Genomic DNA, 23917 nt, shown 5'->3' on the forward strand with positions numbered 1-23917 from the left:
TGAGCTGCTTGTAGAGTTTGGAGATTAATCCTTTGTCAGTTGCTTCACTTGGAAATACTTTCTCCCATTCTGAGGTTTGTTTTTTCGTCTTTTTTTATGGTTTCCTTTGCTGTGCAAAGGCTTTTAAGTTTCACTAGGTCCCATTTGTTTATTTTTATTTCCATTTCTCTAGGAGGTGGGTCAAAAAGGATCTTGCTGTGATTTATGTCAGAGTGTTCTGCCTATGTTTTCCTCTAAGAGTTTAATAGTGTCTGGCCTTACATTTAGGTCGTTAATCCATTTTTATCTTATTTTTGTGTATGGTGTTAGGGAGTGTTCTAATCTCATACTTTTACATGTACCTGTCTAGTTTTCCCACCACCACTTATTGAAGAGGCTGTCTTTTCTCCACTGTATTATATTCTTGCCTCCTTTATCAAAGATAAGGTGACCATATGTGCATGGGTTTATCTCTGGGCTTTCTATCCTGTTCCATTGATTTGTCTTTCTGTTTTTGTGCCAGTACCATACTGTCTTGATTACTGTAGCTTTGTAGTATAGTTTGAAGTCAGGGAGCCTGATTCCTCCAGCTTCATTTTTCGTTCTCAAGATTGCTTTGGCTATTCTGGGTCTTTTCTGTTTCCATACAAATTGTGAAATTTTTTGGTCTAGTTCTGTGAAAAATGCCAGTGATAGTTTGATAGGGATTGCATTGAATCTGTAGATTGCTTTGGGTAGTAGAGTCATTTTCACAATGTTGATTCTTCTAATCCAAGAACATGGTATATCTCTCCATCTATTTGTATCATCCTTAATTTCTTTCATCAGTTTCTTATAATTTTCTGCATACAGGTCTTTTGTCTCCTTAGGTAGGTTTATTCCTAGATATTTTATTCTTTTTGTTGCAATAGTAAATGGGAGTGTTTTCTTAATTTCACTTTCAGATTTTTCATCATTAGTGTATAGGAATGCCAGAGATTTCTATGCATTAATTTTTTATCCTGCTACTTTACCAAATTCATTGATTAGCTCTAGTAGTTTTCTCGTACCATCTTTAGGATTCTCTATGTATATATCAGGTCATTTGCAAACAGTGACAGCTTTACTTCTTTTCCAATTTGTATTCCTTTTATTTCTTTTTCTTCTCTGATTGCTGTGGCTAAAAGTTCCAAAATGATGCTGAATAAGAGTGGTGAGAGTGGGCAACCTTGTCTTCTTCCTGATCTTAGTGGACATGGTTTCAGTTTTTCACCATTGAGGACAATGTTGGCTGTGGGTTTGTCATATATGGCCTGTATTATGTTGAGGAAAGTTTCCACTATGCCTACTTTCTGCAGGGTTTTTATCATAAATGGGTGTTGAATATTGTCAAAAGCTTTCTCGGCATCTATTGAGATGATCATATGGTTTTTCCCCTTCAATTTGTTAATATGGTGTATGACATTGATTGATTTGTGTATATTGACGAATCCTTGCATTCCTGGAATAAACCCTACTTGATCATGGTGTATGATCCTTTTAATGTGCTGTTGGATTCTGTTTGGTAGTATTTTGTTGAGGATTTTTGCATCTATATTCATCAGTGATATTGGCCTGTAATTTTCTTTTTTTGTGTGACATCTTTGTGTGGTTTTGGTATCAGGGTGATGGTGGCCTTGTAGAATGTGTTTGGGAGTGTTCTTCCCTCTGCTATATTTTGGAAGAATTTGAGAAGGATAGGTGTTAGCTTTTCTTTAAATGTTTGATAGAATTTGCCTGTGAAGCCATCTGGTCCTCGGCTTTTGTTTGTTGGAAGATTTTTAATCACAGTTTCAATTTCAGTGTTTGTGATTTGTCTGTTCATATTTTCTCTTTCTTCTGTTTCTTCCTGATTCACTCTTGGCAGGTTGTGCATGTCTAGGAATTTGTCCATTTCTTCCAGTTTGTCCATTTCATTGGCATAGATTTGCTTGTAGTATTCTCTCATGATCTTTTGTATTTCTGCAGTGTCAGTTGTTACTTCTCCTTTTTCATTTCTAATTCTATTGATTTGAGTCTTCTCCCTTTTGTTCTTGATGAGTCTGGCTAATGGTTTATCAACTTTGTTTATCTTCTCAAAGAAGCAGCTTTTAGTTTTATTGATCTTTGCTGTCATTTCCTTCATTTCTTTTTCATTTATTTCTGATCTGATATTTATGATTTCTTTCCTTCTGCTAAATTTGGTTTTTTGTTTTGTTTTGTTTTTCTTTCTCTTATTGCTTTTGGTACAAGGTTAGGTTGTTTATTCGAGATGTTTCCTATTTCTTAATGTAGGATTATATTGCTATAAACTTCCCTCTTAGAACTGCTTTTGCAGCATCCTATAGGTTTTGGGTCGTGTCTCCATTGTCATTTGTTTCTAGATATTTTTTTATTTCCTATTTGATTTCTTCAGTGATCACTTCGTTATTAAGTAGTGCAACATTTAGACTCCATGTGTTTATATTTTTACAGATCTTTTCCTCTAATTGATATCTAGTCTCATAGCATTGTGGTCGGAAAAGATACTTGATACGATTTCAATTTTCTTACATTTACCAAGGCTTGATTTGTGACCCAAGATATGATCTATCCTGGAGAATGTTCCATGAGCACTTGAGAAAAATGTGTATTTTGTTGTTTTTGGATGGAATGTCCTATAAATATCAATTAGGTCCATCTTTTTTACTGTATCATTTAAAGCTTGTGTTTCCTTATTTATTTTCATTTTGGATGATCTGTCCATTGGTGAAATGGGGTGCTAAAGTCGCCTACTACGAATGTGTTACTGTCGATTTCCCATTTTATGAGTGTTAGTATTTGCCTTATGTATTGCGGTGTTCCTATGTTGGGTTCATAAATATTTAGAATTGTTATATGTTCTTCTTGGATTGATCCCTTGATCATTATGTAGTTTCCTTCTTCATCTCTTGTAATAGTCTTTGTTTAAAAGTCTATTTTGCCTGATATAAGAATTGGTACTCCAGCTTTCTTTGATTTCCATTTGCGTGTAATATCTTTTTCCATCCCCTCACTTTCAGTCTGTATGTGTCCCTTGGTCTGAAATGGGTCTCTTGTACACAGTGTATAGATGGTTCTTGGTTTTGTATCCATTCAGCCAGTCTCTGTCTTTTGGTGGGAGCATTTAATCTATTTACATTTAAGGTAATTATCAATATGTATGTTCCTATTCTCATTTTCTTAATTGTTTTGGGTTTTTTATTGTAGGTCTTTTCCATCTCTTCTGTTTCTTGCCTAGAGAAGTTCCTTTAGCATTTGTTGTAAAGCTGGTTTGGTGGTGCTGAACTCTCTCAGCTTTTGCTTGTCTGTAAAGGTTTTAATTTCTCCATCCAATCTGAATGAGATCCTTGCTGGGTAGAGTAATATTGGTTGTAGGTTTTTCTCCTTAATCATTTTAAATATATCCTGCCAGTCCCTTCTGGCTTGCAGAGTTTCTGCTGAAAGATCACCTGTTAATCATATAGGGATTCCCTTTTGTGTTATTTGTTGTTTTTCCCTTGCTGCTTGTTGTTGCTATGTTTTCTTTGTATTTAATTTTTGATAGTTTGATTAATATGTGTCTTTGCTTGTTTCTCCTTGGATTTATCCTGTATGGAACTCTCTGTGCTTCCTGGACTTGATTAACTATTTCCTTTCCCATGTTAGGGAAGTTTTCAACTATAGTCTCGTCAAATATTTTCTCAGTTTTTTTTCTCTTCTTCTTCTGGGACCCCTATAATTCGAATGTTGATGTGTTTAATGTTGTCCCAGAGGTCTCTGAGACTGTTCTCAGTTCTTTTCATTCTTTTTTCTTTATTCTGCTCTGCAGTAGTTATTTCCACTATTTTATTTTCCAGGTCACTTATCCGTTCTTCTATCTCAGTTATTCTGCTATTGGTCCCCTCTAGAGTATTTTTAATTTCATTTATTGTGTTGTTCATCATTGCTTGTTTCCTCTTTAGTTCTTCTAGGTCCTTTAAATGTTTCTTGCATTTTCTCTCTTCTATTTCCAAGATTTTGGATCATCCTTACTATCATTATTCTGAAATTTTTTTTCAGGTAGACTGCCTATTTCCTCTTCATTTATTAGGTCTGGTGGGTTTTTACCTTGCTCCTTCATCTGCTGTGTGTTTTTCTGTCTTTTAATTTTTCTTATCTTACTGTTTGGGGGTCTCCTTTTTGCTGGCTGCAGGATCGTAGTTCCCGTTGTTTTTGGTGTCTGTCCTCAGTGGCTAAGGTTGGTTCAGTGGGTTGTGTAGGCTTCCTGGTGGAGGGGACTAGTGCCTGTGTTTGAGGCTGGATCTTGTCTTTCTGGTGGGCAAGTCCAGGTCTGGTGGTGTGTTTTGGGGTGTCTGTGGACTTATGATTTTAGGCAGCTTCTCTGCTAATGGATGGGGCTGTTTTCCTGTCTTGCTAGTTGTTTGCCATTTGGTGTCCAGCACTGCAGCTTGCTGATCGTTGAGTGAAGCTGGGTCTTGGCGTTGAGATGGAGATCTCTGGGAGATTTTCGCTATTTGATATTACGTGGAGCTGCAAGGTCTCATGTGGACCAGTGTTCTGAAGTTGGCTCTCCCACTTCAGAGGCACAGCACTGACTCCTGGCTGGAGCACCAAGAGCCTTTCATCCACATGGCTCAGAATAAAAGGGAGAAAAAGTAGAAAGAAAGAAAGAGGATAAAATAAAATAAAGTAAGATAAAAAATAAAGTAATTAAAATAAAAAATAATTATTAAGAAAAAAAATTTTTAAGTAAAACAAAACAATTAGATGGACAGAACCCTAGGAGAAATGGTGATAGCAAAGCTATACAGACAAAGTCTCACACAGAAGCATATACATACACACTCACAAAAAGCGCAAAAGGGGAAAAAATAATATATATTGTTCTGAAAGTCCACCTCCTCAATTTGGGATGGTTCATTGTCTTTTCAGGTGTTCCACAGATGCAGGGTACATCAAGTTGATTGTGGAGATTTAATCCGCTGCTCCTGAGGCTGCTCGGAGAAATTTTTCTCTACTTTGTTCACACAGCTCCCGGGGTTCAGCTTTGGATTTGTCTCTGCCTCTGCGTGTAGGTCGCCTGAGGGTGTCTATTCTTTCCTCAGACAGGACGGGGCTAAAGAAGCAGCCGATTCGGGGATTTGGCTCACTCAGGCCAGGGGGAGGGAGGGGTACGGGGCGAGCCTGTGGCGGCAGAGGCCGGCGTGACGTTGCACCAGCCTGAGGTGCGCCGTGCGTTCTCCCAGAGAAGTTGTCCCTGGATCCCGGGACCCTGGCAGTGGCGGGCTGCACAGGCTCCCAGGAGGGGTGGTGTGGATAGTGACCCGTGCTCGCACACAGGCTTCTTGGTGGCGGCAGTAGCAGCCTTAGCATCTCATGCCCGTCTCTGGGGTCCGCACTGTTAGCCACGGCTCGCGCCCATCTCTGGAGCTCCTTTAAGCAGCGGTCTTAATCCCCTCTCCTCGGGCACCAGGAAACAAAGAGGGAAGAAAAAGTCTCCTGTCTCTTTGGCAGGTCCAGACTTTTCCCTGGACTCCCTCCCGGCTAGCCGTGGTGCACTAACCCCTTCAGGCTGTGTTCACGCCACCAGTCCTCTCCCTGCGCTCTGACCGAAGCCCAAGCCTCAGCTCCCAGTCACGCCCACCCCGGCGGGTGAGCAGACAAGCCTCTCGGGCTGGTGGGTCGGCACCGATCCTCTGTGCGGGAATTTCTGCACTTTGCCCTCCGCACCCCTGTGCCTGCGCTTTCCTCCGTGGCTCCGAAGCTTCCCCCCTCTGCCACCCGCAGTCTCCGCCCTTGAAGGGGCTTCCTAGTGTGTGGAAACCTTTCCTCCTTCATGGCTCCCTCCCACTGGTGCAGGTCCCCTTCCCTATTATTTTGTCTCTGATTTTTCTTTTTCCCTACCCTGGTTCGTGGGGAGTTTCTTGCCTTTTGGGAAGTCTGAGGTCTTCTGCCAGCGTTCAGTGGGTGTTCTATAGGAGTAGTTCCACGTGTAAAAGTATTTCTGATGTATCTGTGGGGAGGAAGGTGATCTCCACGTCTTACTCTTCCACCATCTTCCCTCTCCCCCAAAATGTTTGGCTTTGATGACCAGTGAGACTTACTTTCAGGAGACCCAGAAGGCTGTGGGAAATAGAGCAGTAATTTGAAAGAAGCCAGGGTCAGACCCACCTGCTGATCTTGTAGAGCTTCCTGGAGAGGCAAGAGGCAACTGGAGCTGACCCTGGGGACATAGGCAAAAGGAGTCAGATGTAGAAAGAAAAATATCATATGATTTCACTTATATGTGGAATTTAAAAACAAAACAAATGAACAACATAACAAAGAGAAGCAGAGTCATAGATACAGAGAAAAAACAGGTGGTTGCCAGAAGGGAAAGGTTGGGGGAAGAGAAAAATAGGTGAGGGAGATTAATAGGTACAAACTTAAGAGTTGCAAAATAAATGAGTCACAGGTATGAAATGTACAGTGTGGGGAATATAGTCAATAACTATATCAATGACTATGTAATATATTTCTGTGTAACTAGACTTATGGTGGTGATCATTTTGGTATGTATAGAAATACTGAATCACTGTGTCATGTAATAGGAACTAACATAGTGTTGTCAATCAATTATACTGCAAACAAACAAACTCAGAAAAAGAGAACCAATTTGTGGTTACCAAAGGCAGGGGGTGGGGGGATGGGAATTGGATGAGGTTAATTAAAAGGTACACATTCTAGGGAAGTAATGTACCACATGATAAATACAATTAATCCTGCTGTATCCTAAGCGTTCTCATCACAAGGAAAAAAAATTTTAATATTTCTTTAATTTTGTATCTATATGAGATGGTGGGTGTTCACTATACTTACTGTGGTGTCACTTCATGATGTTTGCAAATCAAATCACTTTGCTGTACACCTTAAACAGATACAGTGCTGTGTGTCCATTATATCCCAATAAAACTAGAAGAAAGGGTAAAGAAATGATTTGGACAGTTAGTTTTACTGGTATTGACTTCTAATTTAATTCCATGGTGGTCAGAGTGCCTACTTTGTATGATTTCAGTTCCTTTCCCTCTTTCCCTCACCCCACATAACTATGAGACAACACCAGGACCTTTATATAAATTAAAACTGATGTCAGTATATCAGTCTCAGAGAGGGATCAAAATGGCAGAGTAGGAGGACATGGAGCTCACCTCCCTACACAAACACATCCAAAATACATCTACAAGTGGAACAAAACTACTATACATAAATATATTAGCAAGAAGAACCTATAAGTTCCCTGCATAGCACTGGGAACTATATTCAATATTTTATAATAACCTATAATGGAAAAGAATCTGAAAAAAATAACTGAATCACTATGGTGTAAGCCTGAAACTAGCACAATACTATACTTAAACTATACTTCAATTAAATACACACACACACACACACACACACACGTGTATGTGTGTGTGTGTGTGTGTGTCTTGGGGCCAGCAGGCAGCACCACAGTGGGGTGACCACCTTACCTGTTGTCCCTACTCATTGACACAGTTTCTCTTACTTTACTCAGAAGGCAGTTTGCAGTAGCTCCTGCCAAGAGAGTTCCTCTCACTTTCAGTGTTAAGTGTATTGTTTCTGGGTAAGATGTTAATATTAGGAGAAGGTGAGTGGAGGCCATACTTGAACACTATCTTTTCAACTTTTCTGTAAATCTGAAGTTAATACAAAGTAAGGCCATGAAATAGGTGATCATTACCTCAGCTGTCTCCTATAATTGAGAGTTTCATAAAGGGAAAATGGAAATAATACATTTAATTCAGTTTGCATCGGTTTAACCTAAAGGAGTAAAAGAAAAGCTCTGTTAGTAATTTCTCATTCTTAAGTTCAAGTAAACAGGACAGTAATGGTTCCATTATTTTAGGACATGAGAATGAAAATTGCTAAAAGTTGTATGTTTAGATCAGAGACTCTTGCAAGAAAGTAGTGAAGGTGGCCTGTGAAGCCAGATTTCAAAACAAGTGAGGACAGAGGAGCATTGAATTATAAAGCAACTGTATATAAATCATGGTGTCTTTCAGTGAGTCTGCATGGATGAGAGAATATTTATAGATGCAGAAATCTTCATATGCTCTTAGGATCAGAAGGAAAACCTAGTAATAAGAGATTTCAGTTGCTGGAAATAGGAGACAATGGATTTGATACTTTCCTGAAGGAAGTAGGGGTAGGTAGATTAAAGACCATACAGGTGAGGAACTTGGCTGTGATTTAGAGATGGTAAACAAAATGTACAGTGATCATCATGCACTCATCACCCAGCAGTTCCTGACTTGGTTTCATCTACACCCCTGCCCACTTGCCGCCTCCCATATTGTTTGTGAAGCAAATCCTCAACAGGTATAATTTCATCCATATATATTTTAATATGTGTCGCTAAAAAATCCCCTTTAAAAAATAACAAGCACCAGTTTTACCACTAAAAATAATAATAATCCCTAATGTCACCAAATACCCAGTCTCTGTTCGAAAGTCCAATTAGTTCATATATGTAAGATATGATTTTATTTTCTTACAGTTTGTTTGAAGCAATATATAAAGAAGTTCAAACCATTATAATCAGACAATATCTCTTAAGTCTTTATAATAGACTTTTTTTTCCCTTTACATTTATGTATTGAAGAATCTAGATCATTTGTCCTTGACTTAGTTCTGGCTGTTATAAGAAAATACCATAGACTGGGTGGCCTAAACAGTGAACATTTACTTCTCACAGTTCTGGAGGCTGGGAGGTCCAGGTCAAGGTGCAGCATAAATCTACCACTTACTAGTTGTATGTTCTTTGTCAAATAACCCTTTGAAACCCTTCTGAGTGTCATGTAGTTGTAATATGAAGCAGCCTCGATGGCACCTTCTGGAGATGGGCACTGCCACCCACTGTCACGATGCTGGCCGCCCTGCTGGTACCCACTCATTGGTGCTGCCATGATCTCCAGTGGGAGCCTCTGTCAGTATCTCCCGGGGCTGTTGCTTTTTTTTCCCATCAGCAATGTAGGAAGCCCATAGTATAGAAGCAGTATAATACACATATAGAGACATATTAGTTTGGGGACAAAGAGCCGATATTTCATTTGTTTAGAGTCTAGAAGGAAAGTATAGACCCAACACTTCCCTTATGTCCCAACTTGATTACAGGTTCATTTCTGAAATAGGTTGGACACATAGTGATTAATTTTGCAAATGGTTGGACCAGGGATAGCTACCAGTATATGGAGGACTCTTGTCAGCTGCTAACATCTGAGTCCAAAAACCCTAACATGAATCCTTAAGAGAACTACTGTTGGTGCCTGAGGAGTTGAGTCCTCTTGGTAATAATAACTGCATGAATGAAATCAGCATTTGGATGGGGAAAGAATATCCCATGTTGGAAAGTAATCATAGCTTTTATACGTGTGTGTGTGTGTTTGTGTGTGTGTGTGCATGCTTTGACAGCTTTTTGGAGACTACAGCCTATTTCTTCATGAGACCAAAAATTGGAGAGAAGGAAGTGTCCCCAAATGTTTTCTTCAGTATCTGGCATGAATTCAGCTCCGACTTTAAAGACTTTTGGAAGAAAGAAAACAAACTTATTCTACAAGAGAGGTAGGTGTTTTTCATTTACACAGTGGCATTTTGAAACATGTTTTCTCGGGTGTGGCCAATTAGGGATTGCCAACTTTTATAGCCTGAATGACAAATTAGGTTCTAACTCTGGGTCTCCAGTCTGAGAGGGTGCTGAGATCGGACAGTATTTGCAGCCTGAGTAAGAAAAGTCAGCACAATGGCTGTGATGCTACAAAGGACAGCTAGAGTGATGGTTTGCCAGGACCACCTTCTGGTAAAACAGCTTCTGTGATGAGGAGGCCACACAGAAGCAAACAAGGTAAGAACAAGAGTGAAAGAACACTGCCGAGATGACAAACCCACTCACTTCAAAAGACCATAAGGTAAGACGAATCAGTTTGGTTTTATTTTTGTTCAATTCATTAGATACTGTCAAAATTTCACCATTCATATCAAAATTTCTCCCAGGTGTCACCAAGAAACTGATGATCAATATTTTTTAAAAGATTTTTCAAGAATCTTATCAGATCATATCACGTTTCCTAAAGTAAATTCTTTCAGGAATGAAGGGAAGTTTCTCTTCTTAAGTACATGAAATAGAGTCTCTGTCACTTGATTATGAAAGTCACAGAGGTGTCCTGTTACCAAGTCAGGAAGCAGGCTGGCCCATGCACGGCAGCATCCCGAAGTAGCTGGATCTGGAGGGAGAAGGAAAAAGGAAAAGGAAACCAAACCCTAATCCTGAACCAGTTGGTGTGCTTTCCAACATCCTGGCCCTAACAAGGACTTTGCTTTAGAAAACTTACCTCCTAAGGGACTTTATTCATCAGAGCACAAAATTCCACAGTTTTCTGCTTATCATCTTCATTTTGGTCTTGCTTACATACAAAACCACGCTCGCCTGCCTAGTCTTCATCTGTAAGTAGATTCTCATCCATCCTTAAATCAGGTGAAGTTAAATGCGGACACGTCCTGAGCATGTGGACTGTGCCTGGCTTGTGCTCACTCACAGAATTACCTACCTAGAACCCAGGCTCCATCAGAGAAGGGAGTCTGCTTCAGCGAACAATGGATGCAAAAAGAGAGCAGTCTGAGCAGAAGGAAAACACTGAGCTTATTCTAAACACATCACCAGGAGTTAACATAAAAGATGAGATGTTAGAAGTCCATGCGGGTGAGACAGGAGGGAGAATCGTGTAAACACGGCACATTTGGACCACCGTTCATTTCTTTCAGACTTAGCTGTATGTTTCCAGTTTTTCACCCAGCAAGGCTTGCTCAGTTTGGACAACGGTGAGGAGGAAACTGGTTTTAACGTCAGCATGTCACAGACAACCTCCCTTCCTGACGCCACTACTCCCCACGTGCCTTCTTCAGCTCTGATCTAAGCCTGGGCCCCTAAAGGGACTGGGGCTCGTTCACACTCAGGAACAAAATGGAAAGATCAGTGTTTCACTTTGCGAGGGAGCTGAGACGATCCTGATGAGAGTGGACATGGTGGGATATAGGCATGGACAGGGCAGGAGTGAGGAGACTGGTGTTGGGGGGCAGCTGCCCTGAGGGCACATGATGAGGAAGTGAATTGCATCAGAGGCCGCAGGCCCTGTGGAGGTGGCTCTGGAGGTCCTGGCGCGAGATGGCAGGGGGACTGTCATTTGAGCTCCCATTACTGCGTGGCTTGTAGGGAAGCTGCTGAGAGGCCCCCGTGGAGGTGATGTCGGGAAGGACCAGCCATTTGCAGCCTGTGCTCTCTGAGATAGAGTTGTGTTACCAGGCAACACTATGGTTAACAGTCCACTGTTTATGATAGTTGATGCATTGGACATGCCCACTGAATATCTCATAAAATCAACCCAATCCTTTTTTTATACTTCATCCTTTGCTAAAAAAAAATTACGATGGGCTTTTTGAGTCACCCTTGGTGACTTCACTTTCAACTTGGCAGTGCTGTGAACTGGCATGTGACAGGTGCTCTCCACTGCACACTTCTCATTTTCCTAAATCATTTGCTTTTAGTGAAAGGCTAAGGAAGAACATGTGGCAGGTGAGAGAGCATCTTTGCCCTCTGACTTCCAAACTATATTACGTCTCTTGGCAAAGAGACTGGTTTGAAAAGTAAGACTGTTGGTCTGAATTGTTTGTAGCAAAATTTTGTCCCTTTCCTTAGTGGAAAACCAGCCACAAAATTTCAAGGAAACAGTGCGAAATAAAAACGGCGGGCCTGTTATTCAAAAAGTATTAAAAATTTCAAGACAGCAAACTGTTAAACCAAGTGCAGAGCCCTGAGAGGGGGCCCTGTGTGCTGCACAAATGCCCACCCTTGAAGGCAGCCTTGCCCTGGTGTAAGCTTGCTGGCACGTGCTCTGCAGTTAGGTGAAAGGGTGTTTCAGGAATGCTCCGATGCCCCCAGACATGTACAGGACACAGGGTGCAGCCAGTGGAAGAGTTAAACCCCTGACACACCGATGTCAGTGTGAGCAAGGCTTCACGTGACATGTGCTTTCAGACGGGATGCTCTCCCCAACCTGAGTGTTCCCTCCTCTTCTCCTGTGATATGTACTGGCTGCATATTTTCATAGTCCTGTACTGCTCTTACTTTATACCATGACTTCTTCCATGTTTGCATTTGTCTTTGTTTCTCGGACATGGTGTTTTGTGTCTTCTTTTTCAGTGTTGCTCTCAGGGCCTCTAGGCCACAGTGCCCCCTTTTGGTGTTTCCATACATATTTGCTGATTTGACTTGTCACATTGTATTTGACGCAGACACGGAAATAAGAACTTAGTCTAGTAAAGTAATGAACGTGTTTTCTTAGGTAATTTAAGTTTGTCACTGGAGGTAATAAAAACCCCACTCCAAACACTGGAAGCAAAAAGAGAGACTTTGTTTAGACGGTCAAACCACAGAAGAGCAGGATGGAAGGTGGCTGTGGGTGCCTGAGTGTGGAAATCCTAACTAACCACAGCTGTGCAGGGCAGGCTGAGGGGGCTGTTAGTCAGGTGTGTCTCTACCTGCCGGCCGCCACCTGTCTTTTAAATGGCCCCTCCTCCTCCTCTCCTCTCTCTCCTCCTCTCTTTATCTCTCTCGTCCTCACTCTCTCACCCTCTCTCCCCTTCCAGCACCCTCCCTCCCACCTGCTCTGTACTCCAGCCTAAGTTCCAGGCCAGGCTGTTTCTTTATGAGTGGACCCCTGGCCATCAGTCCAGCCATGGCTCACATTCTCCTAACTCAGGAGGAGAGGGCATTCTCTACCCTGTAGATTAATTCCAGGGAGGAACTCCAGAGGAGTCGTGTTCATCTTTGGATCAGCCACAGTGGCCAGAGGCATGGATACCGTGGTTGGTTCAGTGGTTCACAGACGTAGTCCTGCAGCCAGAGGGGAGTGTTGCCATGGTCGACAGTCTCGTTCTCAGCACTGTCACTGGAGTTAGGGAGAGCAGTTGCCCAAAGAAAGTAAATAATAATCTACTAGCCCTAATTTATTAAGCCTTTAAAGGTAACCTGTGTAACTAGCAGAATGCCCTAGCATGGTAGAAATAACCCAAAAGGTGGTTTAATGGTGTGGTTGAAGTTTTCTTTTCTGTTCAAGTTTTCCTTGCTCTAATTTGGAAAGTATACATTGAATAATATGTTTAAGGTTGTAAATACTCTATAAAATGTCCTCATCCCATTCTTTCTAATTGGTGGCTGAGTACAGAGTGGTAGTAACATATTTTCTGACTTTTCCTAATGACTCGCATGAGTGAGTAGATGTATTTCTTGAAATGGTGAACTTCTAGTCTATGGTGAAAAGGTCTGCTGTCCTTCTCATTGATGTGGTGTGGAAAACATGAGCATTTGAGTTAGCTCTCCCTCTTGCCCACTTGAGTCTTAGGAAGGCATGCTTTCTTTTTTTTTAAAGAGTTTTTTGATGTGGACCATTTTTAAAGTCTTTATTGAATTTGTTACAGTATTGCTTCTGTTTTGTGTTTTGGTTTTTTGGCCACAAGGCATGTGGGAAGCTTAGCTGCCCCACAAGGGATGGAACACGCAGCCCCTGAATTGGAAGGTGAAGTCTTAACCACTGGACTGCCAAGGAAGTCCCAAGGCATGGTTTCAAAGTCAGCAAAATGGAGACAGTAATACCTGTTTTGCAGTGAGACTGTGTAACTAAATGAGGTTATATATTAGAGTATGTAGCACAGTGTCTCCATGCTAGATGCTCAGTGGCTGTTTCTCCATCATTTAATATAAAGTCCTGATCATGACAACACACAAGGTCATATGACATTCTGGTAAGGCGTGTTAAGAACACATCTTTATGAGACCTGAACCAAGATGCTGGAGTAGAAGGATGTGCTCTCACTCCCTCTTGTGAGAACACCAGAATCACAACTAGCTGCTGGACAATCATCGATAGGAAGACACTGGAACTCATGAAAAATGATACACCACATCCAAAGATACAGGAGAAGCCACAATGAGATGGTAGGAGGGGTGCAATCACAGTAAAATCAAATTCCATAACTGCTGGGTGGGTGACTCAGAGACTGGAGAACACTTATACCACAGAAGTCCATCCACTGGAGTGAAGGTTCTGAGCCCCACATCAGGCTTCCCAAGCTGGGAGTCCGGCAACGGGAGGAGAAATTCCTAGAGAATCAGACTTTGAAGTCTAGTGGGATTTGATTGCAGGACTTTGACAGGACTGGGGGAAACAGAGACTCCACTCTTGGGGGTCACACACAAAGTAGTGTGAGCATCGAGACCCAGGGGAAGGAGCAATGACCCCAGGGGAGACTGACCCAGACCTACCTGCTAGTGTTAGAGGGTCTCCTGCAGAGGCGGTGGGTGGCTGTGACTCACCGTGGGGACAAGGACACTGGCAGCAGAAGTTCTGGGAAGTACTCCTTGGTGTGAGCCCTCCCAGAGTCTGCCTTTAGCCCCACCAAAGAGCCCAGGTAGGCTTCAGTGTTGGATTGCCTCAGGCCAAACAACGAACAGGGAGGGAACCCAGCCTCACCCATCAGCAGTCAAGCAGATTAAAGTTTTACTGAGCTCTGCCCACCAGAGCAACAGTCAGCTCTACCCACCACCAGTCCCTCCCATCAGGAAACTTGCATAACCCTCTTAGATAGCCTCATCCACCAGAGGGCAGACAGCAGAAGCAAGAAGAACTACAATCCTGCAGCCTATGGAACAAAAACCACATTCACAGAAAGATAGACAAGATGAAAAGGCAGAGGGCTATGTACCAGATGAAGGAACAAGATAAAACCCCAGATAAACAACTAACTGAAGTGGAGATAGGCAACCTTCCAGAAAAAGAATTCAGAATAATGACAGTGAAGATGATCAAGGATCTAGGAAAAAGAATGGAGGCAAAGATCGAGAAGATGCAAGAAATGTTTAACAAAGACCTAGAAGAATGAAAGAACAAACAGAGATGAACAATACAGTAACTGAAATGAAAACTACACTAGAAGGAATCAATAACAGAATAACTGAGGCAGAAAAATGGGTAAGTGACCTGGAAGAGAGAATGCTGGAATGCACTGCTGCTGAACAGAATAAAGAAAAAAGAATGAAAATAAATGAACACAGCCTAAGAGACCTCTGGGAAATTATTAAACACAACAACATTCACATTATAAGGACCCCAGAAGGGGAAGAGAGAGAGAAAGGACCCGAGAAAATATTTGAAGAGATTATAGTCGAAAACTTCCCTAACATGGGATAGGAAATAGCCACCCAAGTCCGGCAAGCGCAGCGAGTCCCATACAGGATAAATCCAAGAAGGAACACGCCGGGACACATAGTAATCGAATTGACAAAAATTAAAGACAAAGAAAAATTATTGAAAGCACCAAGGGAAAAATGACAAATAACATACAAGGAAACTCCCATAAGGTTAACAGCTGATTTCTCAGCAGAAACTCTACAAGCCAGATGGGAGTGGCATGATATACTTAAAGTGATGAAAGGGAAGAACCTACAAACAAGATTATGCTACCCAGCAAGGATCTCATTCAGATTTGAAGGATAAATCAAAAGGTTTACAGACAAGCAAAAGTTAAGAGAATTCAGCACTACCAAACTAGCTCTACAACAAAAGCTAAAGGAATTTCTCTAAGTGGGAAACGCAAGAGAAGAAAAGGACATACAAAAACAAACCCAATGGGCTTCCCTGGTGGCGCAGCAGTTGAAAGTCTGCCTGCCGATGCAGGGAACACGGGTTTGTGCCATGGTCTGGGAAGATCCCACATGCCATGGAGCGGCTAGGCCCGTGAGCCATGGCCACTGAGCCTGCACATCTGGAGGCTGTGCTCTGTAACGGGAGAGGCCACAACAGTGAGAGACCCGCATACCAAAAACAAAAAACAAACAATTAAGAAAATGGTCATAGGAACATACATATCGATAATTACCTTAAAGGTGAATGGAATAAATACTCCAACCAAAAGACACAGGCTTGCTGAATGGATACAAAAACAAGACCGATATATATGCTGTCTATAAGAGACCCACGTCAGACCTAGGGACACATACAGACTGAAAGTGAGGAGATGCAAAAAGATAGTCCATGCAAATGGAAATGAAAAGAAAGCTGGATTGCAATACTCATATCAGATAAAATAGACTTTAAAAGACAGAATGTTACAAGAGACAAGGAAGGACACTACATAATGATTGAGGGATCAATCCAAGAAGAAGATATAACAATTATAAATATATATGCACCCAACATAGGAGCACCTCAATCCATAAGGCAACTGCTAACAGCTATAAAAGAGGAAATCGACACTAACACAATAATAGTTTGGGACTTTAACACCTCACTTACACCAATGGACAGATCATCCAAAATGAAAATAAATAAGGAAAGAGAAGCTTTAAATGACACAATAGACCGGATAGATTTAATTGATATTTACAGGACATTCCATCCCCAAACAGCAGATTACACTCTCTTCTCAAGTGTGCATGGAACATTCTCCAGGATAGATCACATCTTGGGTCCCAAATCAAGCCTCAGTAAATTTAAGAAAATTGAAATCATATCAAGCATCTTTTCTGACCACAACACTATGAGATTAGAAATGAATTTCAGGGGAAAAAACATAAAAAACACAAACACATGGAGGCTAAACAATACGTTACTAAATAACGAAGAGATCACTGAAGAAATCAAAGAGGAAGTCAAAAGATACCTAGGGACAAATGACAATGAAATAACGATGATCCAAAACCTATGGGATGCGGCAAAAGCAGCTCTGAGAGGGAAGTTTATACGTTTACAAGCCTACCTAAAGAAAGAAGAAAAATAACTGAAATAGAAACAAAGAAAACAATAGCAAAGATCAATAAACCTAAAAGATAGTTCTTTGAAAAGATAAACAAAATTGTTAAAGCATTAGCCAGACTCATCAAGAAACAGAGGGAGAGGACGCAAATCAATTAAATTAGAAATGAAAAACAGAAGTTACAACAGACACCGCAGAAATACAAAGCATCCTAAGAGACTACTACAAGCAACTCTATGCCAATAAAATGGACAAACTGGAAGAAGTGGACAGATTCTTAGAAAGGGATAACCTTCCAAGACTGAACCAGGAAGAAATAGAAAATATGAACAGACCAATCACAAGTAATGAAATTGAAACTGTGATTAAAAATCTTCCACAAAACAAAAGTCCAGGACCAGAAGGCTTCACAGGTGAATTCTATCAAACATTTAGAGAAGAGCTAACACCTATCCTTCTCAAACTCTTCCAAAAAATTGCAGAGGAGGAAGCACTCCCAAACTCATTCTATGAGCCCACCATCATCCTGATACCAAAACCAGACAAAGATACTACAAAAAAGAAAATTAATGACCAATATCATTGATGAATATAGCTGCAAAAATCCTCAACAAAATACTAGCAAACAGAATCCAACAACACATTAAAAGGATCATTCACCACGATCAAGTGGGATTTATCGCAGGGATGCAAGGATTCTTTAATATATGCAAATCAATCAGTGTGATACACCATATTAACAAATTGAAGAATAAAAACCACATGATCATCTCAATGATGCAGAAAAAGCTTTTGACAGAATTCAACACCCATTCATGATAAAAACGCTCCAGAAATTGGGCATAGAGGGAACCTACCTCAACATAATAAAGGCCATATACGAGAAACACACAGCAAACATCATTCTCAATGGTGGAAAACTGAAAGCATTTCCTCTAAGATCAGGAAAAGGACAAGGATGTCCACTCTCACCACTATGATTCAACATAGCTTTGGAAGACCCAGCCACAGCAGTCAGAGGAGAAAAAGAAATAAAATGAATACAAATTGGAAAAGAAGAAATAAAAGTGTCACTGTTTGCAGATGACATGATACTATACATAGAGAATCCTAAAGATGCCACCAGAAAACTACTAGAGCTAATCAATGAATTTGATAAAGTTGCAGGATACAAAATTAATGCACAGAAGTCTCTTGCATTCCTATACACTAATGATGCAAAATCTGAAAGAGAAATTAAGGAAACACTCCCATTTACCATTGCAAGAAAAAGAATAAAATACCTAGGAATAAACCTACCTAGGGAGACAAAAGACCTGTATGCAGAAAATTATAAGACACTGATGAAAGAAATTAAAGATGATAGCAACAGATGGAGAGATATAGCATGTTCTTGGACTGGAAGAATCAATATTGTGAAAATGACTATACTACCCAAAGCAATCTACAGATTCAATGCAATCCCTATCAAATTACCAATGGCATTTTTTACAGAACTAGAACAAAAAGTCTTAAAATTTGTATGGAGACACAAAAGACCCCGAATAGCCAAAGCAGTCTTGAGGGAAAAAAAACAGAGCTGGAGGAATCAGGCTCCCTGACTTCAGACTATACTACAAATCTACAGTAATCAAGACAATATGGTACTGGCACAAAAATAGAAACATAGATCAATGGAACAAGATAGAAAGCCCAGCGGTAAGCCCACACACCTATGGTCAACTAATCTATGAGAAAGGAGGCAAGGATATACAATGGAGAAAAGACTGTCTCTTCCATAAGTGGTGCTGGGAAAACTGGACAGCTACATGTAAAAGGACGAAATTAGAACACTCCCTAACACCATACACAAAAATGAACTCAAAATGGGTTAGAGACCTAAATGTAAGACCGGACACTATAAAACTCTTAGAGGAAAACATAGGAAGCACACTCTTTGACATAAATCACAGCAGGATCTTTTTTGATCCACCTCCTAGAGTAATGGAAATAAAAACAAAAATAAACAAATGGCACCTAATGAAACTTCAAAGCTTTTGCACAGCAAAGGAAACCATAAAGAAGATGAAAAGACGACCCTCAGAATGGGAGAAAATATTTGCAAACAAATCAATGGACAAAGGATTAATCTCCAAAATACATAAACAGCTCATGCAGCTCAATATTAAAAAAACAGACAACCCAATCCAAAAATGGGCAGAAGACCTAAATAGACATTTCTCCAAAGAAGACATACAGATGGCCAAGATTAGAGAAATGCAAATCAAAACTACAATGAGGTATCACCTCACACCAGTTAGAATGGGATTATCAGAAAATCTACAGACAACAAATGCTGGAGAGGGTGTGGAGAAAAGGGAACCCTCCTGCACTGTTGGTGGGAATGTAAATTGATACAGCCACTATGGAGAACAGTAGGGAGGTTCCTTAAAAAACTAAAAATAGAATTATCATATGATCTAGCAATCCCAGTACTGGGCATATACCCAGAGAAAACCATAATTCAAGAAGACACATGCACCCCAGTGTTCATTGCAGCACTATTTATAATAGCCAGGTCATGGAAGCATCCTAAATGCCCATCGACAGACGAATGGATAAGGAAGATGTGGTAAATATATACAATGGAATATTACTCAGCCATAAAAAGGAACGTAATTGAGTCATTTGTTGAGACGTGGATGGATCTAAAGACTGTCATACAGAGTGAAGTAAGGCAGAAAAGGAAAAACAAATATCGTATATTAACGCATGTATGTGGAACCTAGAAAAATGGTACAGATGAACTGGTTTGCAGGGAAGAAGTTGAGACACAGATGTAGAGAACAAACCTATGGACACCAAGGGGAAAGCTGCGGGGGGGGGGGTGGTCGTGTGATGAATTGGGCCATTGGGATTGACATGTATACACTGATGTGTATAAAATATATGACTAAAAAAATCACATCTGTAAATACAAGGCATTATTGTGACTCAGTTGCTTTCTTCGTTGGTAAAATGTCTTGATTCTGAGTCCAAGTTGAGCTTTTGTTTGACAGCGTTCATGTGACCTATCACTTCTTATTTACATTATGCTCTACTCTTGTTTTGATGCTTCAGACAGCTGACCCATTGGTTTTGTCGTGAGTCCAAAAAAATATTTCTTCATATACTTGCAACTAGGCTTGTACACTTGTTAATAAGAAATTCTTCTTCAAAGAAATTTGGACTAGTTATTACTGAGCAACACAAAACATATGAAAAATAACTTTAAAAAAATGTCAGCTCGACTCTGTCCAGAATATGGGGACAAACTGACGTGAACGGTGCCCAGCCTCTCCCCAAGGCCTCACAGAGCACAGTGTCCATGCGTGAGGACCCAGGTGACCCATGTCTTATCTCCAGGAAGTCATCAGCATCACCAAGCCACGTGGGGGCCCAGGGGAGCTCGGACGACTTAGCACAGGGTACTAGGGACACTTGTGCTTTTCCACCATGATGGAGGAACTGTGGTCCTTGGGAAGACAATTTCACTGCCCGCTTTTGCTCTGTTGTAGCCAGACTCAGTTTTCAGGCAGAGTCCAGCTTGTGATGTGTGGTCATCCTCTCATTCCATGTTAAGTGTCCAGGCACAGGAGACCCTCAGTCATTTGATGAAGGCCCCGTCTCCCTGGAGCTGACAGCCTAGCCTTGGTGAGGTGTCACAGGAGGGGGAAGCAAGAGGGGCATCAGTGCCTCCAGAATTATTCTTTGCACACAGATCTGAGTCAAGTAGGAGCTTCACAGGCGGTCCTAGGAGGGGAGGATGTCCTAAACTAGGAAATTGGGCTCTGGCACCTGGGCTTCAAGCCCCATCGTGTGCAGTGCAGCCTATCACCATCTCACTTGTAGTCAGCTTAAGACTTTTAAAAAATACTTATTTATTTATTTGGCTGTGCCAGGTCTTAGTTGCAGCATGTGGGATCTAGTTCCCTGACCAAGGATGGAATCCAGGCCCCCTGCATTAGCAGCACAGAGTCTTAACCACTGGACCACCAGGGGAGTCCCAGCTTAAGCCATTTTGATTTCATAAATCAGTGGTGACATTAGTAAGAGTTGTGTTTAAAGTGCTGTCTAACTTAATTTGCTGGTTCCCTTTATTCTGAGGCAGGTGGTCTTTGAGGAACCAGGAGAAAGGGCAGCTACTCCTCCAGCTGCACGAGCGTGTGTTAGTCAGGTCTAGTCTCTGCCCAGCTGGTCTGTGGTTGGAAGGAAAGCGTGTGAGTGTCCGGCCTTAGGAGGGTACACGTTAGACCAGAGGCACCTCATACACTGAGCTGTATGATGTCATCAGAGTAGAAGGAAGCAACCACTTTCAAAGCAACTGAAAATAAACGTGAGCTAAGGAAAGAGGCTTATTATTCTGTAGTCATGTGTTTGTTGGACACATAAGTGGAACTGCCTCTTGGACCTCTGCCCAGCACTGTCACATTGGAGCAGTACGTGAAGTTGGCCAACCGCTTACCCATTAAATTCAGGCATCAGTTTCTACAGGAACGACCCATAAAGCAACCCTCTTCCTAGTTCTGACCCCTGTAGTGGGAACCTTGGAAGGAAATTGACAAACAAGACAGGACAGTGCAAATGGTCCCTGAGAATATGTAGGGAATGTGACCTAGGCTCATTAAAGGAGTAATTAATATGCATTAAGATGTAGTAGGAGGGCTTCCCTGGTGGCGCAGTGGTTGACAGTCCGCCTGCCAATGCAGGGGACACGGGTTTGTGCCCCGGTCTGGAAGGATCCCGCATGCCGCAGAGCAGCTGGGCCCGTGGGCCATGGCCGCTGGGCCTGCGCGTCCGGAGCCTGTGCTCCGCGGCGGGAGAGGCCACAACAGTGAGAGGCCCACGTACCGCAAAAAAAAAAAAAAAAAAAAGGTGTAGTAGGAAATTAAATTCATGAATTTATTAATTCAACAGTTATTTATGCGCTACTCTGTGGTCGGCAAATTCCCTGGCCATGTGGATCTTACCCTCTAGTGAGAGATGCAGACAATAAAAAAGTAAACACGCACATTTTAAAATTATAGGTTGAAATTAGCACTATGTGGAAAGTAAACAGTGAACCATTTTTGCACAATAAAAAGCAGAAGAGTTTCATTTAGAAAGTTTGGTCGGAGGAGGCCTTTCTGAAGAGGCAACATTTACGTTGACACCTAAAGAATTTGAGACTGGTGTAGGGGTACGGTGGTGAGCCTGGCAGGTAGAGGTGCGGGAAGGTCACAGCAGCCTGGCAGAGAAGACTGATCTCCAGGTCATGAGGTGAATCTGAGGAAACAGGCAGGGGCCTGACCGTTCCGACCCTTGCAGTCATGGTAAGAGGCTGACTTTTATCGTGGGTGCAGTAGAAGGCCATCACAGAGCTTTTGAAAGAGAACAACCTGAGATGATTCATGCAGAGAAAAGATGGTGCAATGGGTAGGAAATTGGACGGTGGTATTGAGAAGCAAGTTAGGAGTTACTGAGGAAACTCCTCAGTAACCTGAGGTGACCCAGGTGAAAGGTGTGATATTCTGCACTAGGAGAGGCAGCAGAGGAGACGGGAAGAGGGTGCTGGGACCCTACACACGCGCGTTAGCACAGGTTCCTGGCTGGGGCAGCTCTGGAGGTCAGAAAAGTCTAGTCTCAGCTCCATGAATGATGAGCTTATGTTAACCAGACCTTAGAGATCAGGAAAGTGAGCTTCCCCCTTTCTTCTCCTAAAGTGATTTACAAGGTCTGAAACCCTGGGTATCCGGAAATTTACTTTCTAAAGCTTAGTTCTCCAAAAATGATGTAAAATCCTAAGGTGAAGTTTAGATGGAAAAAAATCTATGCATTTGCTTCATCTTTCCATGTTCCAAGAGATCTTTTTAAATTTTGGAAAATCCTGTCTCTAAGCCTCATGTTCAAAAATGGAAGAAAGTCACCTTAAATGTTGTGGTTCCAACTCCCAACAGACAGCTGGGGCCAAGAGTCAAGAAAATAGCTTTTCCACAGACTTTTTTGCTTTAAAAGGATTTAAACCTTGTTGCACCTTCTGCTGAGTTTGCAGAGGCTTGTAATGGTATTTGAGCAATTATTCATTTCCCTTCAGCATTTGCTAAAAATATTTTTTGGTGTCTTAGCGAAGTTTGTCATAAAACTGTCTTGGCAAAAAATATGCTTCATGGAGTAAAGATATTTAAGATTACCTGTTAAAAATAACATCGTGCAGCTTATATGAGCTGCAACTAGCTCCTACAACAAGCTATATCTTTACCATCAAGCCGTTATTTGGGGGTCATTTAAATTTCTTTAGGAGTCTCTCAAACAATGTGATGGTTATAACCTGCCGGAGGAGGGGGCCAGACCTGTTCGATTTGGCCAACGCCGATTTCTTAGTTTTGTATGGACTTCTGCCGGAGCCTGGATTTTTTAGGTAGTGACAAATGCCCCTGCATCCACCCCCATGTGACGTCTTCCTGGCTGACTCGGAGCCCCTGGTAGAGGAGCCCACTGGCCGGCACCCTTCCTCCTGTCCGCTTTGGGACTTCTCCCTCAGACACGGGGGGGCGCGGGTAGTGCAGAGAAATGGAAGGTGTTCCTTCTACTTTTAAAAATTTGGGATCGTGGGGTCAGTAATGAGTACTCAAAGCTAGTCGTGAGAGATGGAGGTGGGCGAGATCGTCCCCAAGATGTAGGCGTTTGTCTCTACAACAGGTTTGCAGCTGATGGCAACATTAGACCCAGACATTGCAGCATCATTTTATTGGACAAAGAGCAGTCAACTCACTGGTTTTGCCTGCTAAAATCTGGTTAACATTTAAGAAGCAACTGTGATAAGGCGCGAAACTCAATTTGAGTGTATGGGACTTTCACGTGCTTGGGGGGACTGTGGGCAGTGAAGCCACTTTGGAAAACAGGCCTTTCCTCAAAGGGGGCAGTCTAGGAACTTCCCTGGCAGGCCACTGGTTAGGACTCCGCGCTTCCACTGCAGGGGGCACGGGTTCCATCCCTGGTCGAGGAGCTAAGATCCCACAAGCCCTAGGGAAAATTAAAAAACAAAAAAAGTGAGCGTACAGCTGCCATGGGGCCCGCAGCTCCT

General features: G+C 41.9%; 1 protein-coding gene across 1 annotated transcript in view; it reads left to right on the forward strand.

The window, feature by feature from the left end:
- Positions 1–23917, forward strand: part of FMN2 (formin 2) — a 315421-nt gene that overhangs the window by 274592 nt on the left and 16912 nt on the right. Inside the window, exon 16 of the mRNA XM_079899446.1 lies at positions 9445–9594. Within this exon, the coding sequence (XP_079755572.1) occupies positions 9445–9594 (150 nt within the window). The remainder of the gene's footprint in view (positions 1–9444; positions 9595–23917) is intronic.

This window comes from Stenella coeruleoalba, assembly GCF_951394435.1.
Source record: "Stenella coeruleoalba genome assembly, chromosome: 16".
NCBI lineage: Eukaryota > Metazoa > Chordata > Mammalia > Artiodactyla > Delphinidae > Stenella > Stenella coeruleoalba.